General features: G+C 34.6%; 1 protein-coding gene across 1 annotated transcript in view; it reads left to right on the top strand.

The window, feature by feature from the left end:
* The window catches only part of pappab (pregnancy-associated plasma protein A, pappalysin 1b), a 207,548-nt gene that overhangs the window by 93,229 nt on the left and 91,268 nt on the right, over nt 1-23,051 (top strand). The window contains exons 8-10 of the mRNA XM_056458692.1: nt 1,328-1,456; nt 1,604-1,695; nt 10,819-11,015. Coding sequence (XP_056314667.1) covers nt 1,328-1,456; nt 1,604-1,695; nt 10,819-11,015 — 418 coding nt within the window. The remainder of the gene's footprint in view (nt 1-1,327; nt 1,457-1,603; nt 1,696-10,818; nt 11,016-23,051) is intronic.

Raw genomic sequence — 23,051 nt, 5'->3', positions numbered from 1 at the left:
TAAAGTTTAAAGGTTTGATAAAGTATGGGCATCACTAGCACTTCAGTATGGGGATCAAATCTTAATTTTAACCACTTGTTTATTGGTTGGTAATTAGTACTTATAAAGCACATAGTAATGCCTTATTACAGATGGCCACATTCTACAAACTTTAATCTTATTCCAACTTAAACTTAACCCTTGTGTACTTTTCAAAATTAATACCCTTTTGTTATGTCCATGGCTGTTTTTGCCCCATTGACTTCCATTATAATGACATTTTTTATTGCAAAGCCATTGCACCAAATAATCATGCATTGTTGGTGGTTTCCCTGTTGGGAAAAGGTAAAATTAGTAATTTTTACTGTTTGTCATCAGTTGCCAGCATCAACCCTTTAGATAAGCCTGTACAAAAAAGTTTCTGTTTTATTAAATGGAGTTCTATGGAGTAAAACAGCAAAATATAGTATAGTGTCTGTGCATAAATGCACTTACGTTGTTCACTATGTTCTGAGAGCTGAGCTGCTCGTTTTGATTTTCTCCCACATATCAAGATAAGTGAGCAAAGATCTCTCTCTCTCAATACTCCATATAGAAGGCAGAAACTAAGCTTTTTTTTGCCCTGCAGCTGATGATCAACAGTTAAAATTCTAAGTTTAACAATCAAGAAAGCATGATAATATGGTGTCATGGATTTGCAATAAAAAAATGCAATTATAATGAAAGCCAATGGGGCAAAAACAGCCACCAACATAACAAAAGGGTAGTAAATTTTGCCCAGAATGTATTGTTGAATTTTTTTTGAAAAATTTCAAAGCATTTTTCCAAAGTTGTGGCCAAATTAAGACTCAAAATCAATGAAAACATCTTCAGCACCACACAAGGCTTAAATAAGTATCTTTCTGACTATTAAAGGGCCCCTATTATACATTATAAAAGGTCATAGTTTGGTTTTGGGGAAGTCTGCAGAAGGTTTGGCAGAACTCATAGATAATAGTTTATTTGAAGTCTATTTATGACATATATGGCAGTATTGGGTATTAGTAAAACTGCACAGTAAGGCTGTTTCTTAGGCAAAGAAAATGCTATTCATACACTCAGATCTTTTGTTTACCTTTGCATTGTTTTTGTGGTTCTGTTAAAGGCTGAAATCCAGTTTCCAATCCAGTTTCCATGTTTATTTTCGAGCTCTTCTTAAAACTTTTCAATCTTCACATTATTACTTACAACCTTTTTTCCCACTATAAGAATTGCAGGCCTTATTTGGGATTTGGACCTACTTGATCAACCCCATAATTTGTACCCTGGATGCAGATTTCTATTAATTACACTTGTTTTTGTGTTCCAGGGACTTGAAGCCTGATGAAACGTACACCTACCATGTGCTGACAGTGTCTAGAAGAGCTGAGAGTGAACCTTCCCCACCTCTTGTGCACCAGCTGGGCTCCCCCTACTGTGGAGATGGACTCATCCAAAAGTCAGTGCGCTCTCTATAATTATACTCTTTTTTTTGTTTTTTTGTTTTTTACCCTTATTTTTTATCCTAAATACCGAATTAAGACAATTTGAGTGTCATATTTACATAACTATTTTATTGACTTGTTTAAATGTGTATCACTTTCAGGTATCTTGGAGAGGAGTGTGATGACATGAACTTTGCTAATGGAGATGGCTGCTCAAACCGGTGCAAGAAAGAGCCATTGTTCAACTGTGTTGGTATGTTATCCTCATCTATTGATCGAAAACATTTTTACTTTTCTGCATCTCGTAAATGCTGTTAGTGGTTTAACTGTGGAAAGACGTCAGTAAAACAGCTTATAGTTATAATCGTTTGCATCCAAAATTGCAAATTGTACTAATAAGTGTACATATGTTATAAATTAATAAAATAAAATACTAAAACAGTATTGCTGTTAGACTATATAGACTACAGCAAAAGCTAGACAAAAAGACACTCTATTGCTGAATTGTAAAAAACATGAACATTTATAGACGTAGTGTTTCTTGAGTAAAAAAAACACTATTCAGAAGCCAGATCTTTATTCACCTTTGCATTGTTTTTGAGGTCCTGTTGTATGAAAAAGTGTACATCTGAATAATAAAATAAAATAAAATAAAATAAAATAAAATAAAATAAAATAAAATAAAATAAAATAAAATAAAATAAAATAAAATAAAATAAAATATTTAGAAAATTATTGAAAATAATTAAAATTGTTTAAATAATTTAATAAAGAAACTAGAAATAAAGAAAGTTAAATTTTTATCTGTTAATAAAATAAACTAAAATCAAGATAAATAAAAATAAATGAATAAAAAATGTATTAATTAAATTAGAAAATTATTGAAAATAATTAAAATAGTTTAAATAATTATAAAAGAAACAAGCGTACATATGTTTAAAATAAAATGTCATTTAATTAAAATAAATAAAATGAAACAAAAATAAATTCATTCATTCATTCATTCATTAAATTAGAAAATTATTTAAAAATAATATTTAAAATAGTTTAAATAATTAAAAAAGAAACAAGTGTACATCTGTTCAAAATGTAAAAAATTAAATAAAAATAAATAAATAAATAAATAAATAAATAAATTATTAAATAGATCAATTCATTCATCACAGTTCAAATAATCTAAAAAAGAAACAAGTGTACATCTGTTCAAAATGTAAAAAATTATATAAAAATAAATAAATAAATAAACATATAGATCAATTCATTCATTACAGTTCAAATAATCTAAAAAAGAAACAAGTGTACATCTGTTCAAAATTAAATTAAAAATTAAATTAAAAATTAAATTAAAAATTAAATTAAAAATTTAATTAAAAATTAAATTAAAAATTAAATTAAAAATGTAATTAAAATGTAATTAAAAATTAAATTAGTAAATTATTGAAAATAATTCAAAAAGTTTAAATAATTAAAAAAACAAGTGTACATATGTTCAAAATAAAATAATATAAAATCAAACAAAATGAAGTTTAAATAAATAAATAAATTAATTCATTCATTTTTTCATTCGTTAAATTATAAAATTATTGAATATAACTAAAATAGTTTAAATAATAAAAAACAAGTGTACATCTGTTCAAAATGTAAAAAAAGAAATAAAAATAAATAAATAAATAAATAGATCAATTTATTCATCACAGTTCAAATAATCTAAAAAAGAAACAAGTGTACATCTGTTCAAAATGTAAAAAATTATATAAAAACAAATAAATAAATAAATAAATAAATAAATAAATAAATAATCAATTCATTCATCACAGTTCAAATAATCTAAAAAAGAAACAAGTGTACATCTGTTCAAAATTAAATTAAAAATGAAATTAAAAATGAAATTAAAAATTAAATTAAATTAAATTAGTAAATTATTGAAAATAATTTAAAAAAGTTTAAATAATTAAAAAAACAAGTGTACATATGTTCAAAATAAAATAATATAAAATCAAACAAAATGAAATTTAAATAAATAAATAAATTAATTCATTCATTTTTTCATTTGTTAAATTATAAAATTATTGAATATAACTAAAATAGTTTAAATAATAAAAAACAAGTGTACATCTGTTCAAAAATAAATAAATAAATAAATAGATTCATTCATTAAATTAGAAAACTATTGAAAATTGTTAAAATAGTTTAAATAACTAAAAAAGAAACAAGTGGACATCTGTTTAAAATAATATAAGTAAATAAATAAATTCATTCTTTAAATAAAAAAAATATTGAATATAATTTAAATAATCTAAAAAAGAAACAAGTGTACATCTGTTTAAAATAAAATAAAATAAATGATGACAAATAAATCATTTAAAGTTTGTGATTCTTTAGATGCTTATTTTTTATCACTCAACAAGAAAACATGACAAAAAGATAAAAATAAATAGATAAAAATGATAGTAAAGTATAGCTTGAGTTTGATTGATGCTTTGCTCCAGGAGTGTTTAGCTGTATTGCTCATTACTTCTCAGCGCTCTATTGATGCCAGTTCTGCCCGGTTGCCCAGCCATCAATCTCATGGCTTCAGCCTGTCATCAGTGTCACACAATGTCCTAGTCTGACAATGTGTGAAAGAGCCAGGAAAGTTCTGTTGTGCTATCCCTTTATAGCGCAAAACTTGTTACCCGCTTGTGATGTTAATGGTGCGCTTTAAGTCGTGAGCTAATCAGTTCTGTCAAAACAATTGGCCGCATAATTACGGACATTTAAGTCCCCTCACAAAAGACTTTACTCTTTGCTGTAGAGCTCTAAGATCTGCCTAACGAGCACTAGTGGAGCTTTGTGGCACTTCCTCCTGTTAGCAGTAATGCGACAATCCCCCCTTTTCTTCGAAACGTGTGGACTGAAAGCTGGATTGGAGTTTAAAAAGACAGAGGGAAGAAAGGAAGAGCAGATAAGGAGGGCTTTTTGAAGTTGGCTGTTGAATGTAGCCAACATTCATCTAGCTGAAGTCTTGTCTGACCTCTAGGACACCTCTGCAAGTCTGAGGTTGCACTAGTACCCGACACTGCTTAATTGGCAGTTCCGCTTTTCTTTTTTCTTTTTTTTCCCTTTTTTTTTTGGAGGTGGTTCAATGAGTTCACACTTCACCGCCTTAAGGAACAGCTCACAAAAAAATCTAACTGGTTTGAATAAGCAATTGAAACATCACAGGGACGCTATGTTCATAAATGAGTTGTAGCAAAATTGTAACTTCAGTAATTCAGTAGAGCAGGGGTTCTCAATGTCTACATTGAAAGGTCTAAATCTGAAACTTTATTAGGGTCAAAGGTCTGGAACAATTGATATTACATAACTTGTTTTTAATAAACATCCATAACATGCATCACAAGTCAACATATTTATTTTTCTTTAAATAAATTGGCATTCGCATTCAAAACACATTAAATACTATTTAAATGTGGCAAAACCACTAATATAAGTGAATCTTTGTACAAAACACAACAAAAGGTAGGCCAATAGTATCTGAATGCAACCATGATGACACAAGCTGAGATTAGTTAGTGACGTCACTGTGAGGGGTAGGGTTAGGGGAGGGCATTAAAAAGCATTGCATGCAGGCCAAAAAAGTCTCTCCAAAAAAATAAAATATCTGTGTTTCATTTCATAGTGGCGTTTCACATTTCCACTCTTTACAACTCCAATTGTCTCATTTAAAAGCAAGCAGAATGGCTTTGTGCTGGCTTGTGGCAAAAAAAAAACATGCAGTGCATTCACTCAGAAAATGACATTCACTATTTGTTCAAACTACTTATTTAAAAATAAGCTGACACAACAATAATATCATGTACTGTATATCATTTGAAACTACATACAATAAGAATGCAGTTATTCAAATTTTTTTATAAATATTTAACTATTTAACATTTTTTTTACATTTAATAAATGCCCCCTAAATGAACAGAATACATTTCTTTAAAAAAACATGAAAAAAAAATTACCCCAAACTTTTGACCGGTAGTGTGTTTATATATATACATTCACTGGCCACTTGCTTGCAAACACAAATTTCTAATCAGCCAATCACATGACAGCACCTCAGTGCATTTAGGCATGTAGACACGGTCAAAACAACCTGCTGCAGTTCAAATCGAGCATCAGAATGGGTAAGAAAGGTGTTTTAAGTGACTTTGAATGTGGCATGGTTGATGGTGCCAGACGGGCTGGTCTGAGTATTTCAGAAACTGCTGATCTACTGGGATTTTCACGCACAACCATCTCTAGAGTTTCCAGACAATGGTCTGAAAAAGAGAAAATATCCAGTGAGCGGCAGTTCTGTGAGCGCAAATGCCTTGTTGATGCCAGATGTCAGAGGAGAATGGCCAGACTGGTTCGAGCTGATAAAAAGGCAACAGTCACTCAAATAACCACTCGTTACAACCAAGGTATGCAGAGTAGCATCTCTGAACACACAACACATCCAACCTTGAGGCAGATTGGCTACTTGTGTCAGCTAAGAACAGGAAACTGAGGTTACAATTCGCACAGGCTCACCAAAATTGGACAATAGAAGAATGGAAAAACGTTGCCTGGTCTGATGAGTCTCGATTTCTGCTGCGACATTCGGATGGTAGAGTCAGAATTTGGTGTCAACAAAATTAAAGCATATATCCATCCTGCCTTGTATCAATGGTTCAGGCTGCTGGTGGTGGTGTAATGGTGTGGGGGATATTTTCTTGGCACACTTTGGGCTCATTAGTACCATTTGAGCTTCGTGTCAATGCCACAGCCTACCTGAGTATTGTTGCTGACCATGTTCATCTCTTATGACCACAGTGTATCCATCTTCTGATGGCTACTTTCAGCAGGATAACGCGCCATGTCATAAAGCACCAATCATCTCAGACTGATTTCTTGAACGTGACAATGAGTTCTCTGTACTCAAATGGCCTCCACAGTCACCAGTCTCAATATAATAGAGCACCTTTGGGATGTGATGGAACAGGAGATTCACATCATGGATGTGCAGCAGACAAATCTGCAGCAACTGCGTGATGCTATCATGTCTATATGGACAAAAATCTCTGAGGAATATTTCCAGTATCTTGTTGAATCTATGCCACGAAGGATTAAGACAGTTCTGAAGGCAAAATGGGGTTCAACTCGGTACTAGTAACATGTACCTAATAAAGTGGCCAGTTAGTGTATATGTCTATAAATAGTGTTCCACAATTATTTTTAAGTGTTCACTTATTGTAAAAAAAAATTGGAGCTCTCTGTCACAAAACATCTCAGTTTCTGGTTAGCGACTCAAAACAGCAGAATGCTTGAATATCTTGGCTGTGTGTTTTTTTTTTTTGTTGTTTTTTTGTTTTTTTGAGTATGTGTGTGTGTGTGTGTGTAACTCACAGTTATGTTGAACGATCCCCAAGACAAACCTCTGATCAAGCAGAATGTTCAGAGATCTGTGCTTACATCAAGCCTGCGCTTCTTGATGTTTTCCAGTGCTCTGTTTTTGAACGTGTCACGCGAACCGTGTACGGTAACACAGTATTAATAAAACACTTCCTATGCTTTTTTAGCGCAGGAAGTGATGTGACAAGGTGCAGCATGGATCCTGCTGCCCTTTCACACATAGTAGCTTCCTCCGAATGATGTAGCCGCGGCTGCTGTGCCTATAACTTTACATATTCGTGTCCTTGTTCGTGTTGTTTGGAGCCGCCTGGGGAAAGAGTGTTTGGTTCGATAAGTGCAGATCCCGCAAACATGTTTCCTGCCTGCTGTTCATATTGATTGACATGTCATAGTTAGACTGAACAGGTGACAGGAGCTGCATGTTCCCTTTGTGTCAGCTCTACTTATTTATTTTTGCTGACACATCTGGGACTTGACACTCGAAAGATACACTCAAAAAATGATGTGTTAGCTGTATTAAACTTTTTTGTCAACAAGTTCCACATAACTGCATTTAAGAAACATTGTTAATTTCAATAAGTGAAGTTTATTTAACTAATTTCGAGGGGATCACGTGCTTATGATTGCTTGCAGCCGGTCCCGCATTATTCAATTAATGATTCCCCAGTCAGACGATTCCTAAGCCACTATAAATAACCTAACTTCCATATAACAGTCATCTTCGTTTTGAAGAAGCTCCCCTTCCACCCCTACTCATCCTCCTTTCCTAGATGGGTGGCACGGTGGCCCAGTGGTTAGCACTGTTGCCTCACAGCAAGAACGTCACTGATTCTAGTCCTTACCAAGCCAGCCAATGTTTCTATGCGGAGTGTACACGTTCTCCCCGTGCTCACGTGGGATTCCCCTCTGGGTTCCCCGGTTTCTTTCCTCTTTTACAAAAAATGCAACTTAAGTGAATTGACTAATCCAAATCGGCACCATAGACATGCAGCTAGTAAGTAGTTATCTCTTAAGAGCAATCACTATCTGTTCATTAGATACTACAGTAGGGGAGTTCTCGAGATCTACCTGAGCTCAAACTCCCCTTTCGCCTTGCAAACGGCAGGGAGCCCCGGGCTCGAGGAACTTATCAGCTCAGGGCTTTCTCCCGGGACAGCATTCCAAACAAGCTTTATATTCAATCATCAGCTAAGTGTGAACTCCTGAAAATTAATTACATAAAGTCAATGCAATGTTGTTTCGTTGAGTCAATGTAGTATTCTTAATTTTGATTTAAGGCATTAAGTTATAATACACTGTAAAAAAATGCTTGGTTCCACACAATTGATTTGTGTTGAGACAACATGAATGAGTTAAGTTATCCTATTAATTTTCACAAATTTACGATTAGTCAGTCAGTCAGTCAGTCGGTCAAAAATTGACCTCTTGGGAAATATTTCACACTCCAGAAATGTATATAAGAGTACGTATCATAATGAGGTTGAAAACATTGGTTGAACATTGGTTTGTCAAAGTCTAATTGACATAAAATGGTAAGTTTTTCTCAACATTATAACTTAAATATTTGAGTTTACTGGAATTTATTGCTTTGATGATAAGCTAACAGCAATTTCTAGCACACATATATGAACATGAGATAAAGCCATGCATGTTCAAATCCTTTCAATTAAAAAAAAAATCAATTCAAGTGTTCACGCTTAGATGTTGCTTGACACCATTAGCAGGTTTGGGATGCTGGGATGCTGTAATTCATGTAAAATCAGTCAACTGGGAAAGACTGGTGATAACCTTTTTTTTTTTTTACATTGTACACCTTACTTGGTCAGTTTTAAAGGGATAGTTCACCCAAAATTGAAAGATCTGTCATTATTTATTAATACTTTGCTTGTTTCAAACCTTTATGAGTTTCTTTCATCTCTTAAAAACAAAAGATGATGAAGAAAGCTGGAAACCTGTAACTACTGACTTTTGGGTGAACTATCCCTTTAATAAAAGACCTTCACCTGATAATGGTTAGTGGGATTTTAATTGAGACGATCAATTTGCTGGAAGTGTGCCTGGGCTGCTGATACATGAAGTACAGTCATAAACGATAATCAATCTGTCAGCGTGAATGATGATTTATGGCTGTCCTTGTTTGAAAGCCAGTTTAAAAAAAACAAAACATCATATATTAACACTGTGAAGTAATGCCAAGTGAAACAATGAGTGCTTTAAACAACCTTTTATGACCAACTAAACAGAATGTCCTGTACTCAGCTAAATTAAATATCGGCTGTTTTGTTTTTATCCCAAGAGACAAAATCATTTATGTCTGGTATAATAAAACCCATTTAAAATAGTAATAATATAATAAATATTTATAATTAAATTTAAACAATTGCTTTAATAATAATTTATAATATTACTTTATTATAAATTATTACTGAAGCAATTATTATTTTAAAAATTGTTTGGGGAATTTTTTTAAACCAGTGAGCTAATCAAATATCGGAAACATTCCCACCAGCTTGTTGACAATTCCACACTTGTTAACAAAACTATTCTTCTCAGTTTATTTTTCATATTGTATAAAGTGTAAATCTTGTTATTCTCAGAAATGTGAAATACAGGGGTTTCTATGGGGGGAAAACAGCAGGACATAAATTTATAATGTTGAAAATAAATTTCAGAATTTAACTTAACTTAACTTAACTTAACTTAACTTAACTTAACTTAACTTGTCTTGACTTAACTTAATTTAGCTTATCTTTACTTAGTTTAGCTTAACTTAGCTTAGCTTAACTTAACAACATAACATAACTTAATGAACTTAGCTTAGCTTAGCTTAACTTAGTTTAACTTGGCTTAATTTATCTTAGCTTAACTTACCTTAACTTACCTTAACTTAATTTAGCTTAGATAAACTTAGCTTAGCTTAATTTAACAACATAACAACTTAACAACTTACTTGACTCAACTTAGTTTAACTTAACTTAATTTAGCTTAACTTAGCTTAGCTTAGCTTAGTTTAGCGTAGATTAACTTAGCTTAGCTTACTTAACAACATAAAAACTAAACTTAACAACTTACTTAACTTAATTTAGCTTAATTTAGCAACATAATTAATTAATTAATTAATTAATACTTAGCACTTTTGCCTGCTGCTTGCAATAGCGCTACTGTGTTGTCATGACAACACCAGTAAAATTCTTTTCTCGACTCTCCATAGTGTCAATATAATGTGGTACTTTTGATAATAGATTTATATAAATGATAATAATAATAATATAATTATTATATATGTTACATTTATTATGAATTGTTACTAAAGCAATTATTATTTTAAAAACCTTTTTTACTAATTTAAACATTTTAATTAAAATTCAAAGTTATATGCAAAATTAATTTAAAAGTTTAAATAAAAAAATAGAATTTTACTTTCAGTTTTGAGATTTCTGTTTCTCTGAATTGCAATTGTGATGTGTAAAATATTGACAAAGAATTATGAGATTAAAAAAATCAGCTTTCCACCTAAGCTTTTTGTTTTTTATTATTTTTCATTCATCACATCGTCAGCCACCTGAAAATGTTTGAGATCCAACAGGTTTTAGGGCAAGTTTACACAAAAAAAATGTCATTCTCTTATCATGAAAAATGACTCACAATTTAAAGTGATTGCTTTGTTTGTTTGTTTTTTCTTCTGTTAAACACAAAAGAAGACATTTTGAAGAATGTTGGAAACTGGTAGCCATCGACTTCCATAGCATTGATTTCATACTATGGAAGTCAATGGCTACCAATTTCCAACATTCTTTAAAATATCTTCTTTTGTGTTCAACAGAAGAACAAAACCACTAGAATCACTTTAGGGTGAGTAAATAGTGAGTATTTTTTGGGTAAACTGTCCCTTTAACTTCTACCATAGCATTTGAGATGATATTTTAATGCAGTGTTTTAGTATTAACTTTATTCTTTGTGTCCTCTGAAGACCAGCCCAGCTTGTGTTACTTCTACGATGGGGACGGTGTGTGCGAGGACTTTGAGCGCGAGGCGAGTGTGAGAGACTGTGGACTCTACACCCCCAGTGGATTCCTGGATCAGTGGGCCACAGCGGTGGAGGTGTCCAATGAGGAGGCCGTTCACTGTCCAGCCGAAGTCGCTGCTGGATATCCTGCTGTCACAAAGGTAAGATCAAGTTTGCTTGCCCATCCCCCCTCTTTCTTGTGAGGGTATTGCACAGTTGTATCAGAGCTATGACATTTCTTACAGGATATTTTTGTTATTTAGCGATTGCAGAATTTAAAGCAAATTGAACAAAAATGCTTCAAATTTCAGAGGAGCTAGTGATTTTTCTTTAATTTATTTTTTTAAATCGCCACAGATTTTGGTCTTAGGTATGCCATTATTGGGACATTATATATATGCTATAATAGTGTCTATTAATATTTTGAGTTTAATTTTATTTTTAGATTTTTTGTAATACAATTTTACATTTTTAGCAGTTTTTTATTAGAATTTTTTTATTTAACTTAAGTTTAAGGTTTTATTTTAATGTTGTTGTTTTTGTCTCGCATATTTCATATATTTCCATTTTAATGCAGCAGAAATGCTTTTGTAATGTGTAGTAGATCCTGACAACAGGGCGTGTGGATCCAAACGCAGGATTTATTAGCAGGATGGTCAGGCAAGCAACAGTCAGGCAAACACAGGAGCAAACACATGTATACGGGCAATCCAGAGTTGTAGTCAAATAAACAGGCAGATGGTCAAAAAGGCAGGCAGCAGACAGGAATAAACAAACAAAACAAAGCAAGATTCAAACACAGAAGGCATAGAAAATGCATCGTAATGTTCACCAACAGTATCACAAGACTCAGCAACTTCTGTGTGTTTGTGTGCTGTATAAATAGTCCAGTAATCAGTCCATGAGCGGCTTCTGCTGTGTGAGTCTAATCAATGGAGACGTGAAGCAGGTGTGTGTGGGTTGCATTACTGGATCTTGTAGTCCATATACCGGCAGGTTTGTAATTCTAGGTGATCTGTGAATGTTCTCCAGTGATCTATGAAGGTTAGATTGCTGGTGATCATGACAGCTTTAAATGTTATTTGTATGTTGTGGTTGTTTCTTTTTATTTATTTAATATTTTGTAATTTTGTTTTACAATTTATATATATATATATATATATATATATATATATATATATATATATATATATATATATATATATATATATATATATATATATATATAAAATATTATTATTATGATTATTATTTTATTTATTTATTTATTTATTTATTTTTATTATTTTGTAATTATTTTTAAATGGTAAATTAGTTAGATTTACATGCTTTTTATAATTTTATTTAACTTAATTGCTTTTTTCTACACTTATTTCAGTTTTAGCTTTATCAACTTTTTATTTTAGTTGTCACAATAACATTTTTTGTTTTTGTTGTTTTCTACTAAAATGTATTTTTATTGTTTTAAAGCAAAGTTCGCTAAAATAACGCACTGACAGGACATTTCTGTGTAGTATACTTGTTCCTGCTGCTTGCAATAGCACTACTGTGTTGTCATGGTAATGCCTGTAAAACTCTCTTCTTGTCTCACACAATGTCAATACAATGTGCTTATTATATTGTCTTATGTTTTTTTAAATTAATATCCTTTTAGTTATTGAGTTACATTTTTAAAATCTTACAAAATTACTGATTACTGAATTACTGATATAATAAACAAGTAAAGCATATTGATTACATTTTTTGGCCAATGCATTCAGGATTTTTGGTTTCAGCTTAAAATTGTAATTTTAGTGCATCTTTAATTATATATAAATTCATTCATTCATTTTCCTTCGACCTAGTTCCTTTATTCATCAGAGGTCACCACAGCGGAATTAACCGCCAACTTGTCAAGCATATGTATTACACAGCAGATGACCTTCCAGCTGCAACCCAGTACTGGAAAACCCCCAAACACTCTCATTCACACATATACACTATGGAAAATTTAGTTCACCTATGGCCCATGTCTTTGGACTCTGGGGGAAACCGGAGTACCCGGAGGAAACCCACGCCAACATGAGGAGAACATGCAAACTCTACACAAAAATACCAACTCACCCAGCCGGGACACAAACCAGCGACCTTCTTGCTGTGAGGCCACAGTGCTTACCACTGAGCCACCTTTATATATTAATATAATAATGTATTATTCACTGAACATCTACATAAAAATGGTTTTCTTTTGACACATTAACTATACACTACCTGACAAAAGTCTTGTCGCTTATCCAAGTTTTAGGAACAACAAATAATAACTTGACTTCTAGTTGATCATTTGGTATTAGAAGTGGCTTAAATGAAAGGCAAAGACCTCTAAAATAAAATATGATCATGCCTTGATTTTTTATTATTTAATTAGGACAGTAAGGTCTGACTTTGCTTAGACAAAAGTCTTGTCACTTAAAAGAAATAATGTACAGTATAGAATATAAAGTCATGGTGCAGTGGAAAAAGAATGAACATTGTGTATCACTCCCATGAGCTTGGAGGACTGCATCCATACATCTCTGCAATGACTCAAATAACTTATTAATAAAGTCATCTGGAATGGCAAAGGAAGCGTTCTTGCAGGACTCCCAGAGTTCATCAAGATTCTTTGGATTCATTTTCAATGCCTCCTCCATCTTACCCCAGATATGCTTAGTAATGTTCATGTCAGATGACTGGGCTGGTCAATCCTGGAGCACCTTGACCTTCTTTGCTTTCAGGATCTTTGATGTGGAGGCTGAAGTATAAGAAGGAGCTTCTGGTTGGTTTCTATCTGCTGGTTTCTAATGTAATGTTCAGCACAAATGTCTTGATACCTCAGGCTGTTGATGTTGCCATCCACTCCGCAGATCACTTGCACACCCCCATACTGAATGAACCCCCAAACCATGATTTTTGCTTCACCAAACTTGACTGATTTCTGTGAGAATCTTGGGTCCATGCAGGTTCCAATAGGTCTTCTGCAGTATTTTTGATGATTGAGATGCAGTTCAACAGATGAGCCATCTGAAAAATCAACCTTCTGCCACTTTGATAAACTAAAAGTCAGGTTATTATTTGTTGCTCTTGCAACTGGGATCGTCGACAAGACTTTTGTCAGGTAGTGTACTTCAATTCAATTCAAATTCATTTGTAAAGCGCTTTCACAGTAATTATTCTTTCAAAGCAGCTTTACAAAAGGTGCAAATTATTGCATTACAATCAAATTTGAAAAAGCTAAGGTTACAAGTTACCATCATTTTATTAGTTACTAAAACCTTAACTAATTAACTAGTAACTAATAGCTTTATTATATATAAATGTAGTTAACATGCAGTTATACCAGCTTTGTGATCAAATCAGATGCTCAATAGAAGCTGAATGTCTGTAAAAGCACCTGCAATCGACCCTCAAGTAGTGATGGATGGCTGTGATGCAGCTAAAGGCTAATGTCTGTTTGAAAAACTCCCTTTCCAACTTCCCGTTTCAATAGGAAAACACATAAAACAGAAAAGGAAACTGCTTGTCAGGCCATTGCATGGGGTCTTTCAAGAAGAAAAAGCTGCCATATTTAAACGGCCGGTGGTTATTTATGACCACAAGTGGATTTTTTTTTTGACAACAAACACAGAAAAATCTCAGCTCTAAAACACTACCTTTATTTGCGGATGAAGTCAGACCAAACTGCTATGTTTTGAAACCATAAATGACTGAAAAGCACATTCTGCTAAGCTCTAACCCTTCACACATGGAAGTAGTAAAGATTTGGCTCTTTCTGAGGGACGTCTTAAAAAAAAAAAGCTGTGTTGTTTTACTCCCTGGATATTTCAACATGATACATTTGTAATTTTACAGTTTTATTGGCCACGTTTCCCCCCTCTCGCGATGTTTGTGGAGCGCGAGTCTCCTGCGCCCCCAAATCGTGCAAGCTCCCGAATTAATCATGTCACAAAACTATTCCTATCACGCTGCGCGCAACCTAAGGATTTATGGCACTGAGAAATGGCCATTTTTCACAGTTGAGCTTTAAGCTCATTGTTGTGTATTGTGGCTCGTAATGGGAAAAGGTGGCACGTAGGTTACAATGACTTTCTAGAGTTTCGCCAATACACCTTTGTGTGGAGTTTGAACTGTTTTAGAAGTAACTCAAATTTCAAGTTTAATATAAGACAACGTAGGTTAATAGGGTCATCACCATAATTCCCCAGTCGGTTGATTACATTAAAGGTCCTGTGAAATTAAAAGTTTTTAGATGTTAGTAATAGTATTGTTAGGGTTATGGTTAGTTATCTAGCTAGTGTGCTCCAAAACACTGACATAATCTGCATTTAGAAGATATTAAACTGATATAAACATCCAAAGCTTGTAGTTTGTCACTTCTACCTAAATGAAGCAATGATTTTTTTTCATATCACCTCATACTTCAGTTTCTCATCAAATCTTCTGACCAATCAAATGCTCTCTAGTATCTGATATGCCCCACCCGCTTCAAGATGCTTCACATTTGCTCTCCTTTTGATGCTCTTGAGCTCAATCATATACTGGCAGAACTGTGATAAAAACAAATGCTATTGACAGTTTTGTTTAAAAGGTGCCATCTGACATGCCCTGTCCTTACCTGCCAGCATTTGTCTCCGAAATTCTGGGAGACCGGGGGGGACGTGGCAGTGTGTGTTTGTCTGAATAACCTGAATAACACAGTTGAGAACCGGGTTAGTAACTGTACTGTGGTGTTAGTAACTGTACTATGGACTGGATTTTGGGCGGCTGCTATGATAAGATTCTACAGTATACCACAGTTGGTGACCTGGGGGAGTTACAGACTGTACCAAAAAAGCTGAGGACCAGGGCGGGGTGAAATTATAGGGGTTTTCCGGGAGAAATAACAAAACGTGAGGGAGGCAGGAGATGGGTTTGAACTACGGTAGACTCCCGGGAAAAACGGGAGTGTTGGCAGGAAGATATTTTTCTAAAAACCTATGTTTAGATATGCAAGTAATGCTTTTTTTTATATAAAATATGCACTTATTTGCACACATTTCTAGCACAAAAATTAAACCACTGGGTTAAGTTAGGTTCAGAATCAACATACTACTTTTTTCTGATTTGGGTAAAACTTTAGTACCTATTCTCAATATTATTGTAACTAGTGGCTTATTAATCGCATATTATTAGGATATTTTGTATTTTTATAAGGTTTATTACTTATAAAGTATATATTCTGTATGATCTTATTGTGCATCCCTTATCCAATTAGCTGGAAATTAGGAGTTCATTGAGGAAAATGTGATAGTTAATCATCCATGTGGATGCTGCACACTGGTGGTGGTGTGGAGAGACCCCCCTCATGTTTGCGAAGCGCTTTGGGTGTATGGCCATACACGATAAATTCACTATATAAACACCCACATTACATTACATTTAATGGTTTGTTAATAGCAATAGAATTCATTCATTATTAGAATTAAAAGGCATAGAAGATTTTAGAAAAAAGATTTTACACTTGGCATTCGTAGAATTTCTTTTTTCGTCGTTTATTCATTTAATCATTCATTCATTCACCTTAGTCCCTTATTTATCAGGGGTTGCCACAACGGAATGAACCGCCAACTATTCCAGCATATGGTTTACGCAGCAGATACCTTTCCAGCTGCAACCCAGTTCTAGGAAACACCAATACACTCTTGCATTCAAACACACACTCATACACTACAGCCAATTTAGTTCATCCAATTCACCTATACTGGACTTTAAACTGTGGGGAAAACCCCCGCGAACAGGGGTAGAACATGCAAACTCCACACAGAAATGCCAAATGGCCACGCTGGTACTCGAACCAGCGACCTTCTTGCTGTGAGGCGACAGGCCATCGTGCTGCCTGCTCCATAATTCATAAAAATATAAATATAAACATTTTTTAATTTTCTGGTAGAATAAAATGTATATAATCAGGCAAATTATGTATGAACAAAACCCTTCAGAATATAGATATGAATAAAATTGTTAAGTTTCATGTGTGTAAATGCTGCTGATGTGGACATTGTATCAGGTAAAAACAGTATTCGAGCTATATCATGCATATTAATGAAGTTGCATCACATTCACAATAAAGCGCGCTGATTGATTCGAACCAAGTCTTTCTCATAAATTAATGATGAAAACTCAAAGATAGGGAGGTGACTAGATCTCGTATGATGAGATTGGAGTATGGGAGTTGTGCGTGTTACTCAGATGCTTGGGCGAGTGTGACGTAACCGCTTTTTTATTACTGGAGTTCAGCGGGTGCCTCGTCCAACATACACTGAAAACCCTAATAAGTTGACTGAACTAAATTAATTGAGTAAACTCGTTGCCTCAATTTAATTTAATAATGGAGTCTCCCAAAACTTGCGATTTGCAAAATACACGATTTCTGCGACCGTCAAACAAACCGTCATATATATATATATATATATATATATATATATATATATATATATATATATATATATATATATATATATATATATATATGTATATATATATATGTATATATATGTAAATGCATGTGTGTGCATGCGCATGTGTAATAATTCATTAATTCATTTTCTTTTCAGCTTAGTCCCTTTATTAATCCTGGTTGCCACAGCGGAATGAACCGCCAACTTATCCAGCAAGGAAATTTTCACAGTATGTCTGACAATATTTTTTCTTCTGGAGAAAGTTTTATTTGTTTTATTTTGGCTAGAATAAAATCAGTTTTTATTTTTTTTAAAAACATTTTAAAGTCAAAATTATTAGCCCCTTTAAGCTATATTTTTTCGATAGTCTACAGAACAAACCATCGTTATACAATAACTTGCCTAATTACCCTAACCTGCCTAGTTAACCTAATTAACCTAGTTAAGCCTTTAAATGTCACTTTAAGCTGTATAGAAGTGTCTTGAAAATTATCTAATAAAATATTATGTGCTGTCATCATGGCAAAGAGAAAATAAATCAGTTATTAGAAATGGGTTATTAAAACTATAATGTTTAGAAATGTGTTGAAGAAATCTTCTCTCCGTTACACAGAAATTGGTGAAAAAAATAAACAGGGAGGCTAATAATACAGGGGGGCTAATAATTCTGCAGCTGTATGTGTCCTAATAGTGATTTTAGCAGCTTGGGGCATATATGTCTGTGTTTCGTGAAAAAAATTATTTTGAGTGCTTAAACTGCATAATTAATGAATTGAGCATGAAATCTACAGACTCAACTTGATAAAATGCAATAAAAGAAACACTTAATAGTGCAATAGTTGATTATTTCTTTATGTTAAACTTGATCGTTAAAAAATTGATGTCATGTGTTACCATGACAACACATTGCTGGCAGCAACAACAAGTATACTACATAGAAATGTCTTGTCAGCGTGTTATTTTAGTGAGCATTGTTTTTCTGGTGTGCATAAAATAATACAAATAAAATTAAACAATAAATGTACAATTTAGCATGGTGGCTCAATGGTTAGCACAGTCGTCTCACAGCAAGAAGGTCGCTGGGTCGAGTCCCGGTTGGGCCAGTTGGCATTTCTGTGTAGAGTTTGCATGTTCTCCCCGAGTGGGTTCCCTCCGGGTGCTCCGGTTTCCCCACAGGCCAAAGACATGCGCTATAGGTGAATTGGATGAACTAAATTGGCCGTAGTGTATGAGTGTGTGTGTGTGAATGTGAGAGTTTTTGGGTGTTTCCCAGTACTAGGTTACAGCTGGAAGGGCATCCGCTGCGTTAAACATATATATAGTTTACAGAATAGTTGCTGGTTCATTCTGTTGTGGCGACCCCTGATAAATAGTGACTAAGTTGAAGGAAAATTAATGAATGAAATTAATGGACAAAAAAGATACAATCAAGGTAAATAAAAATATAAAAAGTAAAGTAAATTAGCTAAGATTCTTAAATTCTTAAATAATTGAGCTGGTGATCAGCAGTGTGTATGATTGTGTGGCTCAGCGGTGGTGTGCCGCTCTAGTACAGTAGGGGTCTTGAATTGCTAGATAACTGTGTGTGTCCTGAAACACAGAGATGGAGACGGAGGCTCTTGAGACTCTTTCAAGCATTACTTGAGAATCCTCGAGTTTTGCGGCTAATTTTGTAATGGTTTCATTCAAGATTTATAAGGCATTTAGTCCTGAAAAAAAGATGTTATGAATCCCTGTGTCACAACTAGATCTCTCTCTCTCTCTCTCTCTCTCTCTCTCTCTCTCTCTCTCTCTCTCTCTCTCTCTCTCTCTCACTCTCTCTTTCTCTTTGTGAACTGAATGAAATGAACTGCTGCTCTCTTGATTTAATTCATGTAGTATTACATCATTGCTAAATCTGTGAACTGTAAGATGATTACACTTCCAGACAAATTAATTTCTGTCCAGAAAGATTAGCTCTCAATGAAGTGTAAGAACAACTGATGGAATTTTTTCAAACATATAAAAGAAAAACTGTCTCTGGCCATGAATAAACTGCATGCTTATCATTATTAAATCATTATTATTAATTCATGTATTACTACACATCACAAATGATTGCTTGTCAGTATTTGTTTAGTTAGTTTTCAGGGATAAATATATAGATAGCAGGATAGATGTTATATAGATTTAATAAAATTTCAGATAACGTATACACTCACCGGCCACTTTATTAGGTACCCCTTACTAGTTCTGGGTTGGACTCCCTTTTGCCTTCAGAACTGCCTTAATCCTTCATGGCATAGATTCAACAAGGTACTGGAAATATTCCTCAGGGAGTTTGGTCTGTATTGACATGATAGCATCAAGCAGGTGCTGCAGATTTGTCGACTGCATATCCACGATGGAGCATCCACATTCCACCACATCCCAAAGGCGCTCTAATGGATTGAGCTCTGGTGACTGTGGAGGCCATTTGAGTACAGTGAACTCATTGTCATGTTCAGGAAACCAGTCTGAGATGATTCGCGCTTTATGACATGGTGCGTTATCCTGCTGGAAGTAGCCATCAGAAGATGGGTACACTGTGGTCATAAAGAGATGAACATGGTCAGCAACAATACTCAGGTAGGCTGTGGCGTTGACAGGATGCTCAATTGGTACCAATGGGCCCAAAGTATGCCAAGAAAATATCCCCCACACCATTACACCACCACCAGCACCCTGAACTGTTGACACAAGGCAGGATGTATCCATGCTTTAATTTTGTTGGGATCTAATTCTGATTCTACTATCCGAATGTCGCAGCAGAAATCGAGACTCATCAGACCAGGCAACGTTTTTTCCAATCATCTATTCTCCAATGAGCCTGTGCGAACTGAAACCTCAGTTTCCTGTTCTTAGCTGACAGGAATGGCACCCGGTGTGGTCTTCTGCTGCTGTATCCCATCTGCCTCCAGGTTCAGCATGTTGTGCATTTAGAGATGCTCTTCTGCATACCTCGGTTGTAACCAGTGGTTATTTGAGTTACTATTGCCTTTCTATCAGATGGAACCTTTCCAGCAGTTTTGTCCTCTGACCTCTGGCATTAAAAAGTCATTTGTGCCCACAGAACTGCCACCCAATGGATATGTTCTCTTTTTCGGACCATTCTCTGTAAACCCTAGAGATGATTGTGCGTGAAAATCCCAGTAGATCAGCAGTTTCTGAAATATATATAAAATTTCCCTATTTGTTACTCTTAATTCCCCATTCTGTTTCTTTTTTTAATTAAAATATCTGGCACTGAATACTTACAGTGTTTCTTGTTCTGAAAAAAATATCTATTTAAAAAAAAGCAATAATAAAGTAATAATAAAGCAATCTGCTAATGAACTAAATCCTCTTAAGGCCCAAGGTGTTTTTTTACATGCATTTTTATTACCCTTTGCTATTTGGACTTATTCGAACCTAATTAGAATAAAAACCTAAGTATCATCTTTTGATATGATGTACTTTTTGAGAAAAATGATGTGGACTCATAGTCCGAATTTTAAAAAAACACTTTTTCCTGAATTCTTTTTTTTTAATGCATATTTAACATAGAATTTTTGTTTTTAAATTGCTTTGACTATCAGAGAGTAAAAACAACATTTTTTCCCCATTTTGGACACTAAAAATAGTGTTTGGGACATTTCATATGCTGAAAAACAGTTGCAGGATGACACTGTATGTCTGTAACAAAATATAAAACATTCAAAGTATTTTAAATAGCCACTTAAGAGCTAAAATGTGCAGTCCACGTATGTGGCCACTCAAGCCCTAGGAGGTTAAAATAATTACCAGAACTATCAAAATAATTACCAGACACATTACAAATGAACTAACTACAGAAAATCAACCTCTTTTCCAAACTCCTGTGTATACCATTCCCTCAGTACATAATTTGAGTCATATACACTATATATGTTACATCTTTAGTGGTTCAAATAAATTATAAGAGCAGATTTTTTAACATAAACAGTCTCAATGCTCTCCGTGAATGAATGCTCAATAGCGATACATGTATGAGGGGGGAAATGAGGTCACGGTAAAGGCCAGACAGTGAGCAGAAAGCATCTATACTGCTGAGCGGGCAGAAAATACAGCGCTACCCCAAAAATCCTGGGGACGTCCATTGTGCAGCGGCAGGAGCCAGCCATAGCGATAGCACTGCTCCGGCTGCCATCACACACACACACACACACACACACACACACACACACACACATAATCAGTGGCATTCGCTTGCAGAGAAACATGCGGCTCTCCAGTGTCACCTAGCGTTGCGCTGCTGTCACCCCACAGAAGGGTTCAGGGGGTTCAGTGTGCTTCTCTGTCACATTATTCTACAGTGAAATGAAATACACTCCATGCAATTCAGCGTGAAACAAAGGCAAAGCGTTTTGGAGACTTACGGAGTTCACTGCTCGGTGAAGGAGAGACATTATGCCCACCTTTTTTTGGGGGGGTTCATTAAGTGTCTGATGGAAAGAGAACATCCAGATTGCACTTTTAAAGTCGGAAGTAGATGAGACTTTTATTTCAGAATGTTAATGTACTGTACAACGAGGTATATGCACATGGACTTTTAATTTCAATCCGCTAGCCCCAGGGCTTCCGGTTAATTGTCATCCCATACAAAATTGCTGCGTTTAAGATCTGATTTCTTTATATTAAAAAAAACAGCGATCTTCAATGCTTGGCTGAGATTTGATATAAATTGAGTATCGGACCAAACAAGAAGCACTGAATTTAACTATTTTTTCCATGCCAAATATGGAAATAAATTTGACCACAGTATTTTCAATGGAATTTCTGTGTCTATTTTTATGCTTTACCAACTGAAATGGATGCTTAAGTCTATTTAACTGATTATATTTGAATTACATTACAACATCTATGCTGTAAAAGGAACCTTATGAAATTGAAAATAGTCACATAATGCTTTCACCGGAAGTTCATCATTGGCTGAAAAACTCTAGCTGTGCATATAGCCCACTGAAATGGAATATTGAGTAGGGGGTGGGGTTTTCGTTTTGCGTATCATTCTCTTGGAGAAAAATAACGGTAAGAGGGGTGTGGTTAAGAGTGTTGTGGCAAACTGACGTCAGCAGAGAAGGACCGCCATTCCAAACGCAGAAGCAAATAATCAGGCTTTGATTGAAGATTACCAAAACAAACTATTTTTTAGTGAATTATCTCATTCAGTGGCTCCAACTTTAAAAAAGGTCTTGTGTTCACCAGAAAAAAGAGAATCTCGAAATAGGTTTGAAACAAGTAGAAAGTGAGTAAATCATGACAGAATTCAAATTGTTGTGTGAAATATGTTCAAAAAGTCCACTGGAAAGGCAATGCTGGAACTTGCTAACTATTGGCATACACCAGATGTCATTGGCTGCAATGGAAGTCAATGGCTCCAAATTAATAAGATCTTTTGTGTTCACCATAAAAAAAAGCAACCCAGGCTCATTCTGAGAACGTAGTCCCGGGGACGTTTCTGGAGACCGCGAAATACGTCCCGGGAGGTACGTATTTTTGCAGTTTTTGTTTTCGCGAGTCCGCGAGAGGCCGCTGTGTGCGCTTTTTCCCGCGCCGTTCTCGCGTAAACCCGCTAGAGGCCGCTGTCGAACGACCTTCCGACTGTCTGCCTGGATGACAGAATGATTGACCCTGCGACCGGCCAATCAGCGGGCTGACCCACCCTCCTCCGTCCCTCAACCCAACCAACGACGATTCACAAAAGCC

Source organism: Danio aesculapii, chromosome 5, assembly GCF_903798145.1.
Source record: "Danio aesculapii chromosome 5, fDanAes4.1, whole genome shotgun sequence".
Classification (NCBI taxonomy): domain Eukaryota; kingdom Metazoa; phylum Chordata; class Actinopteri; order Cypriniformes; family Danionidae; genus Danio; species Danio aesculapii.
This window is presented reverse-complemented; position numbering and strand designations above follow the sequence as displayed.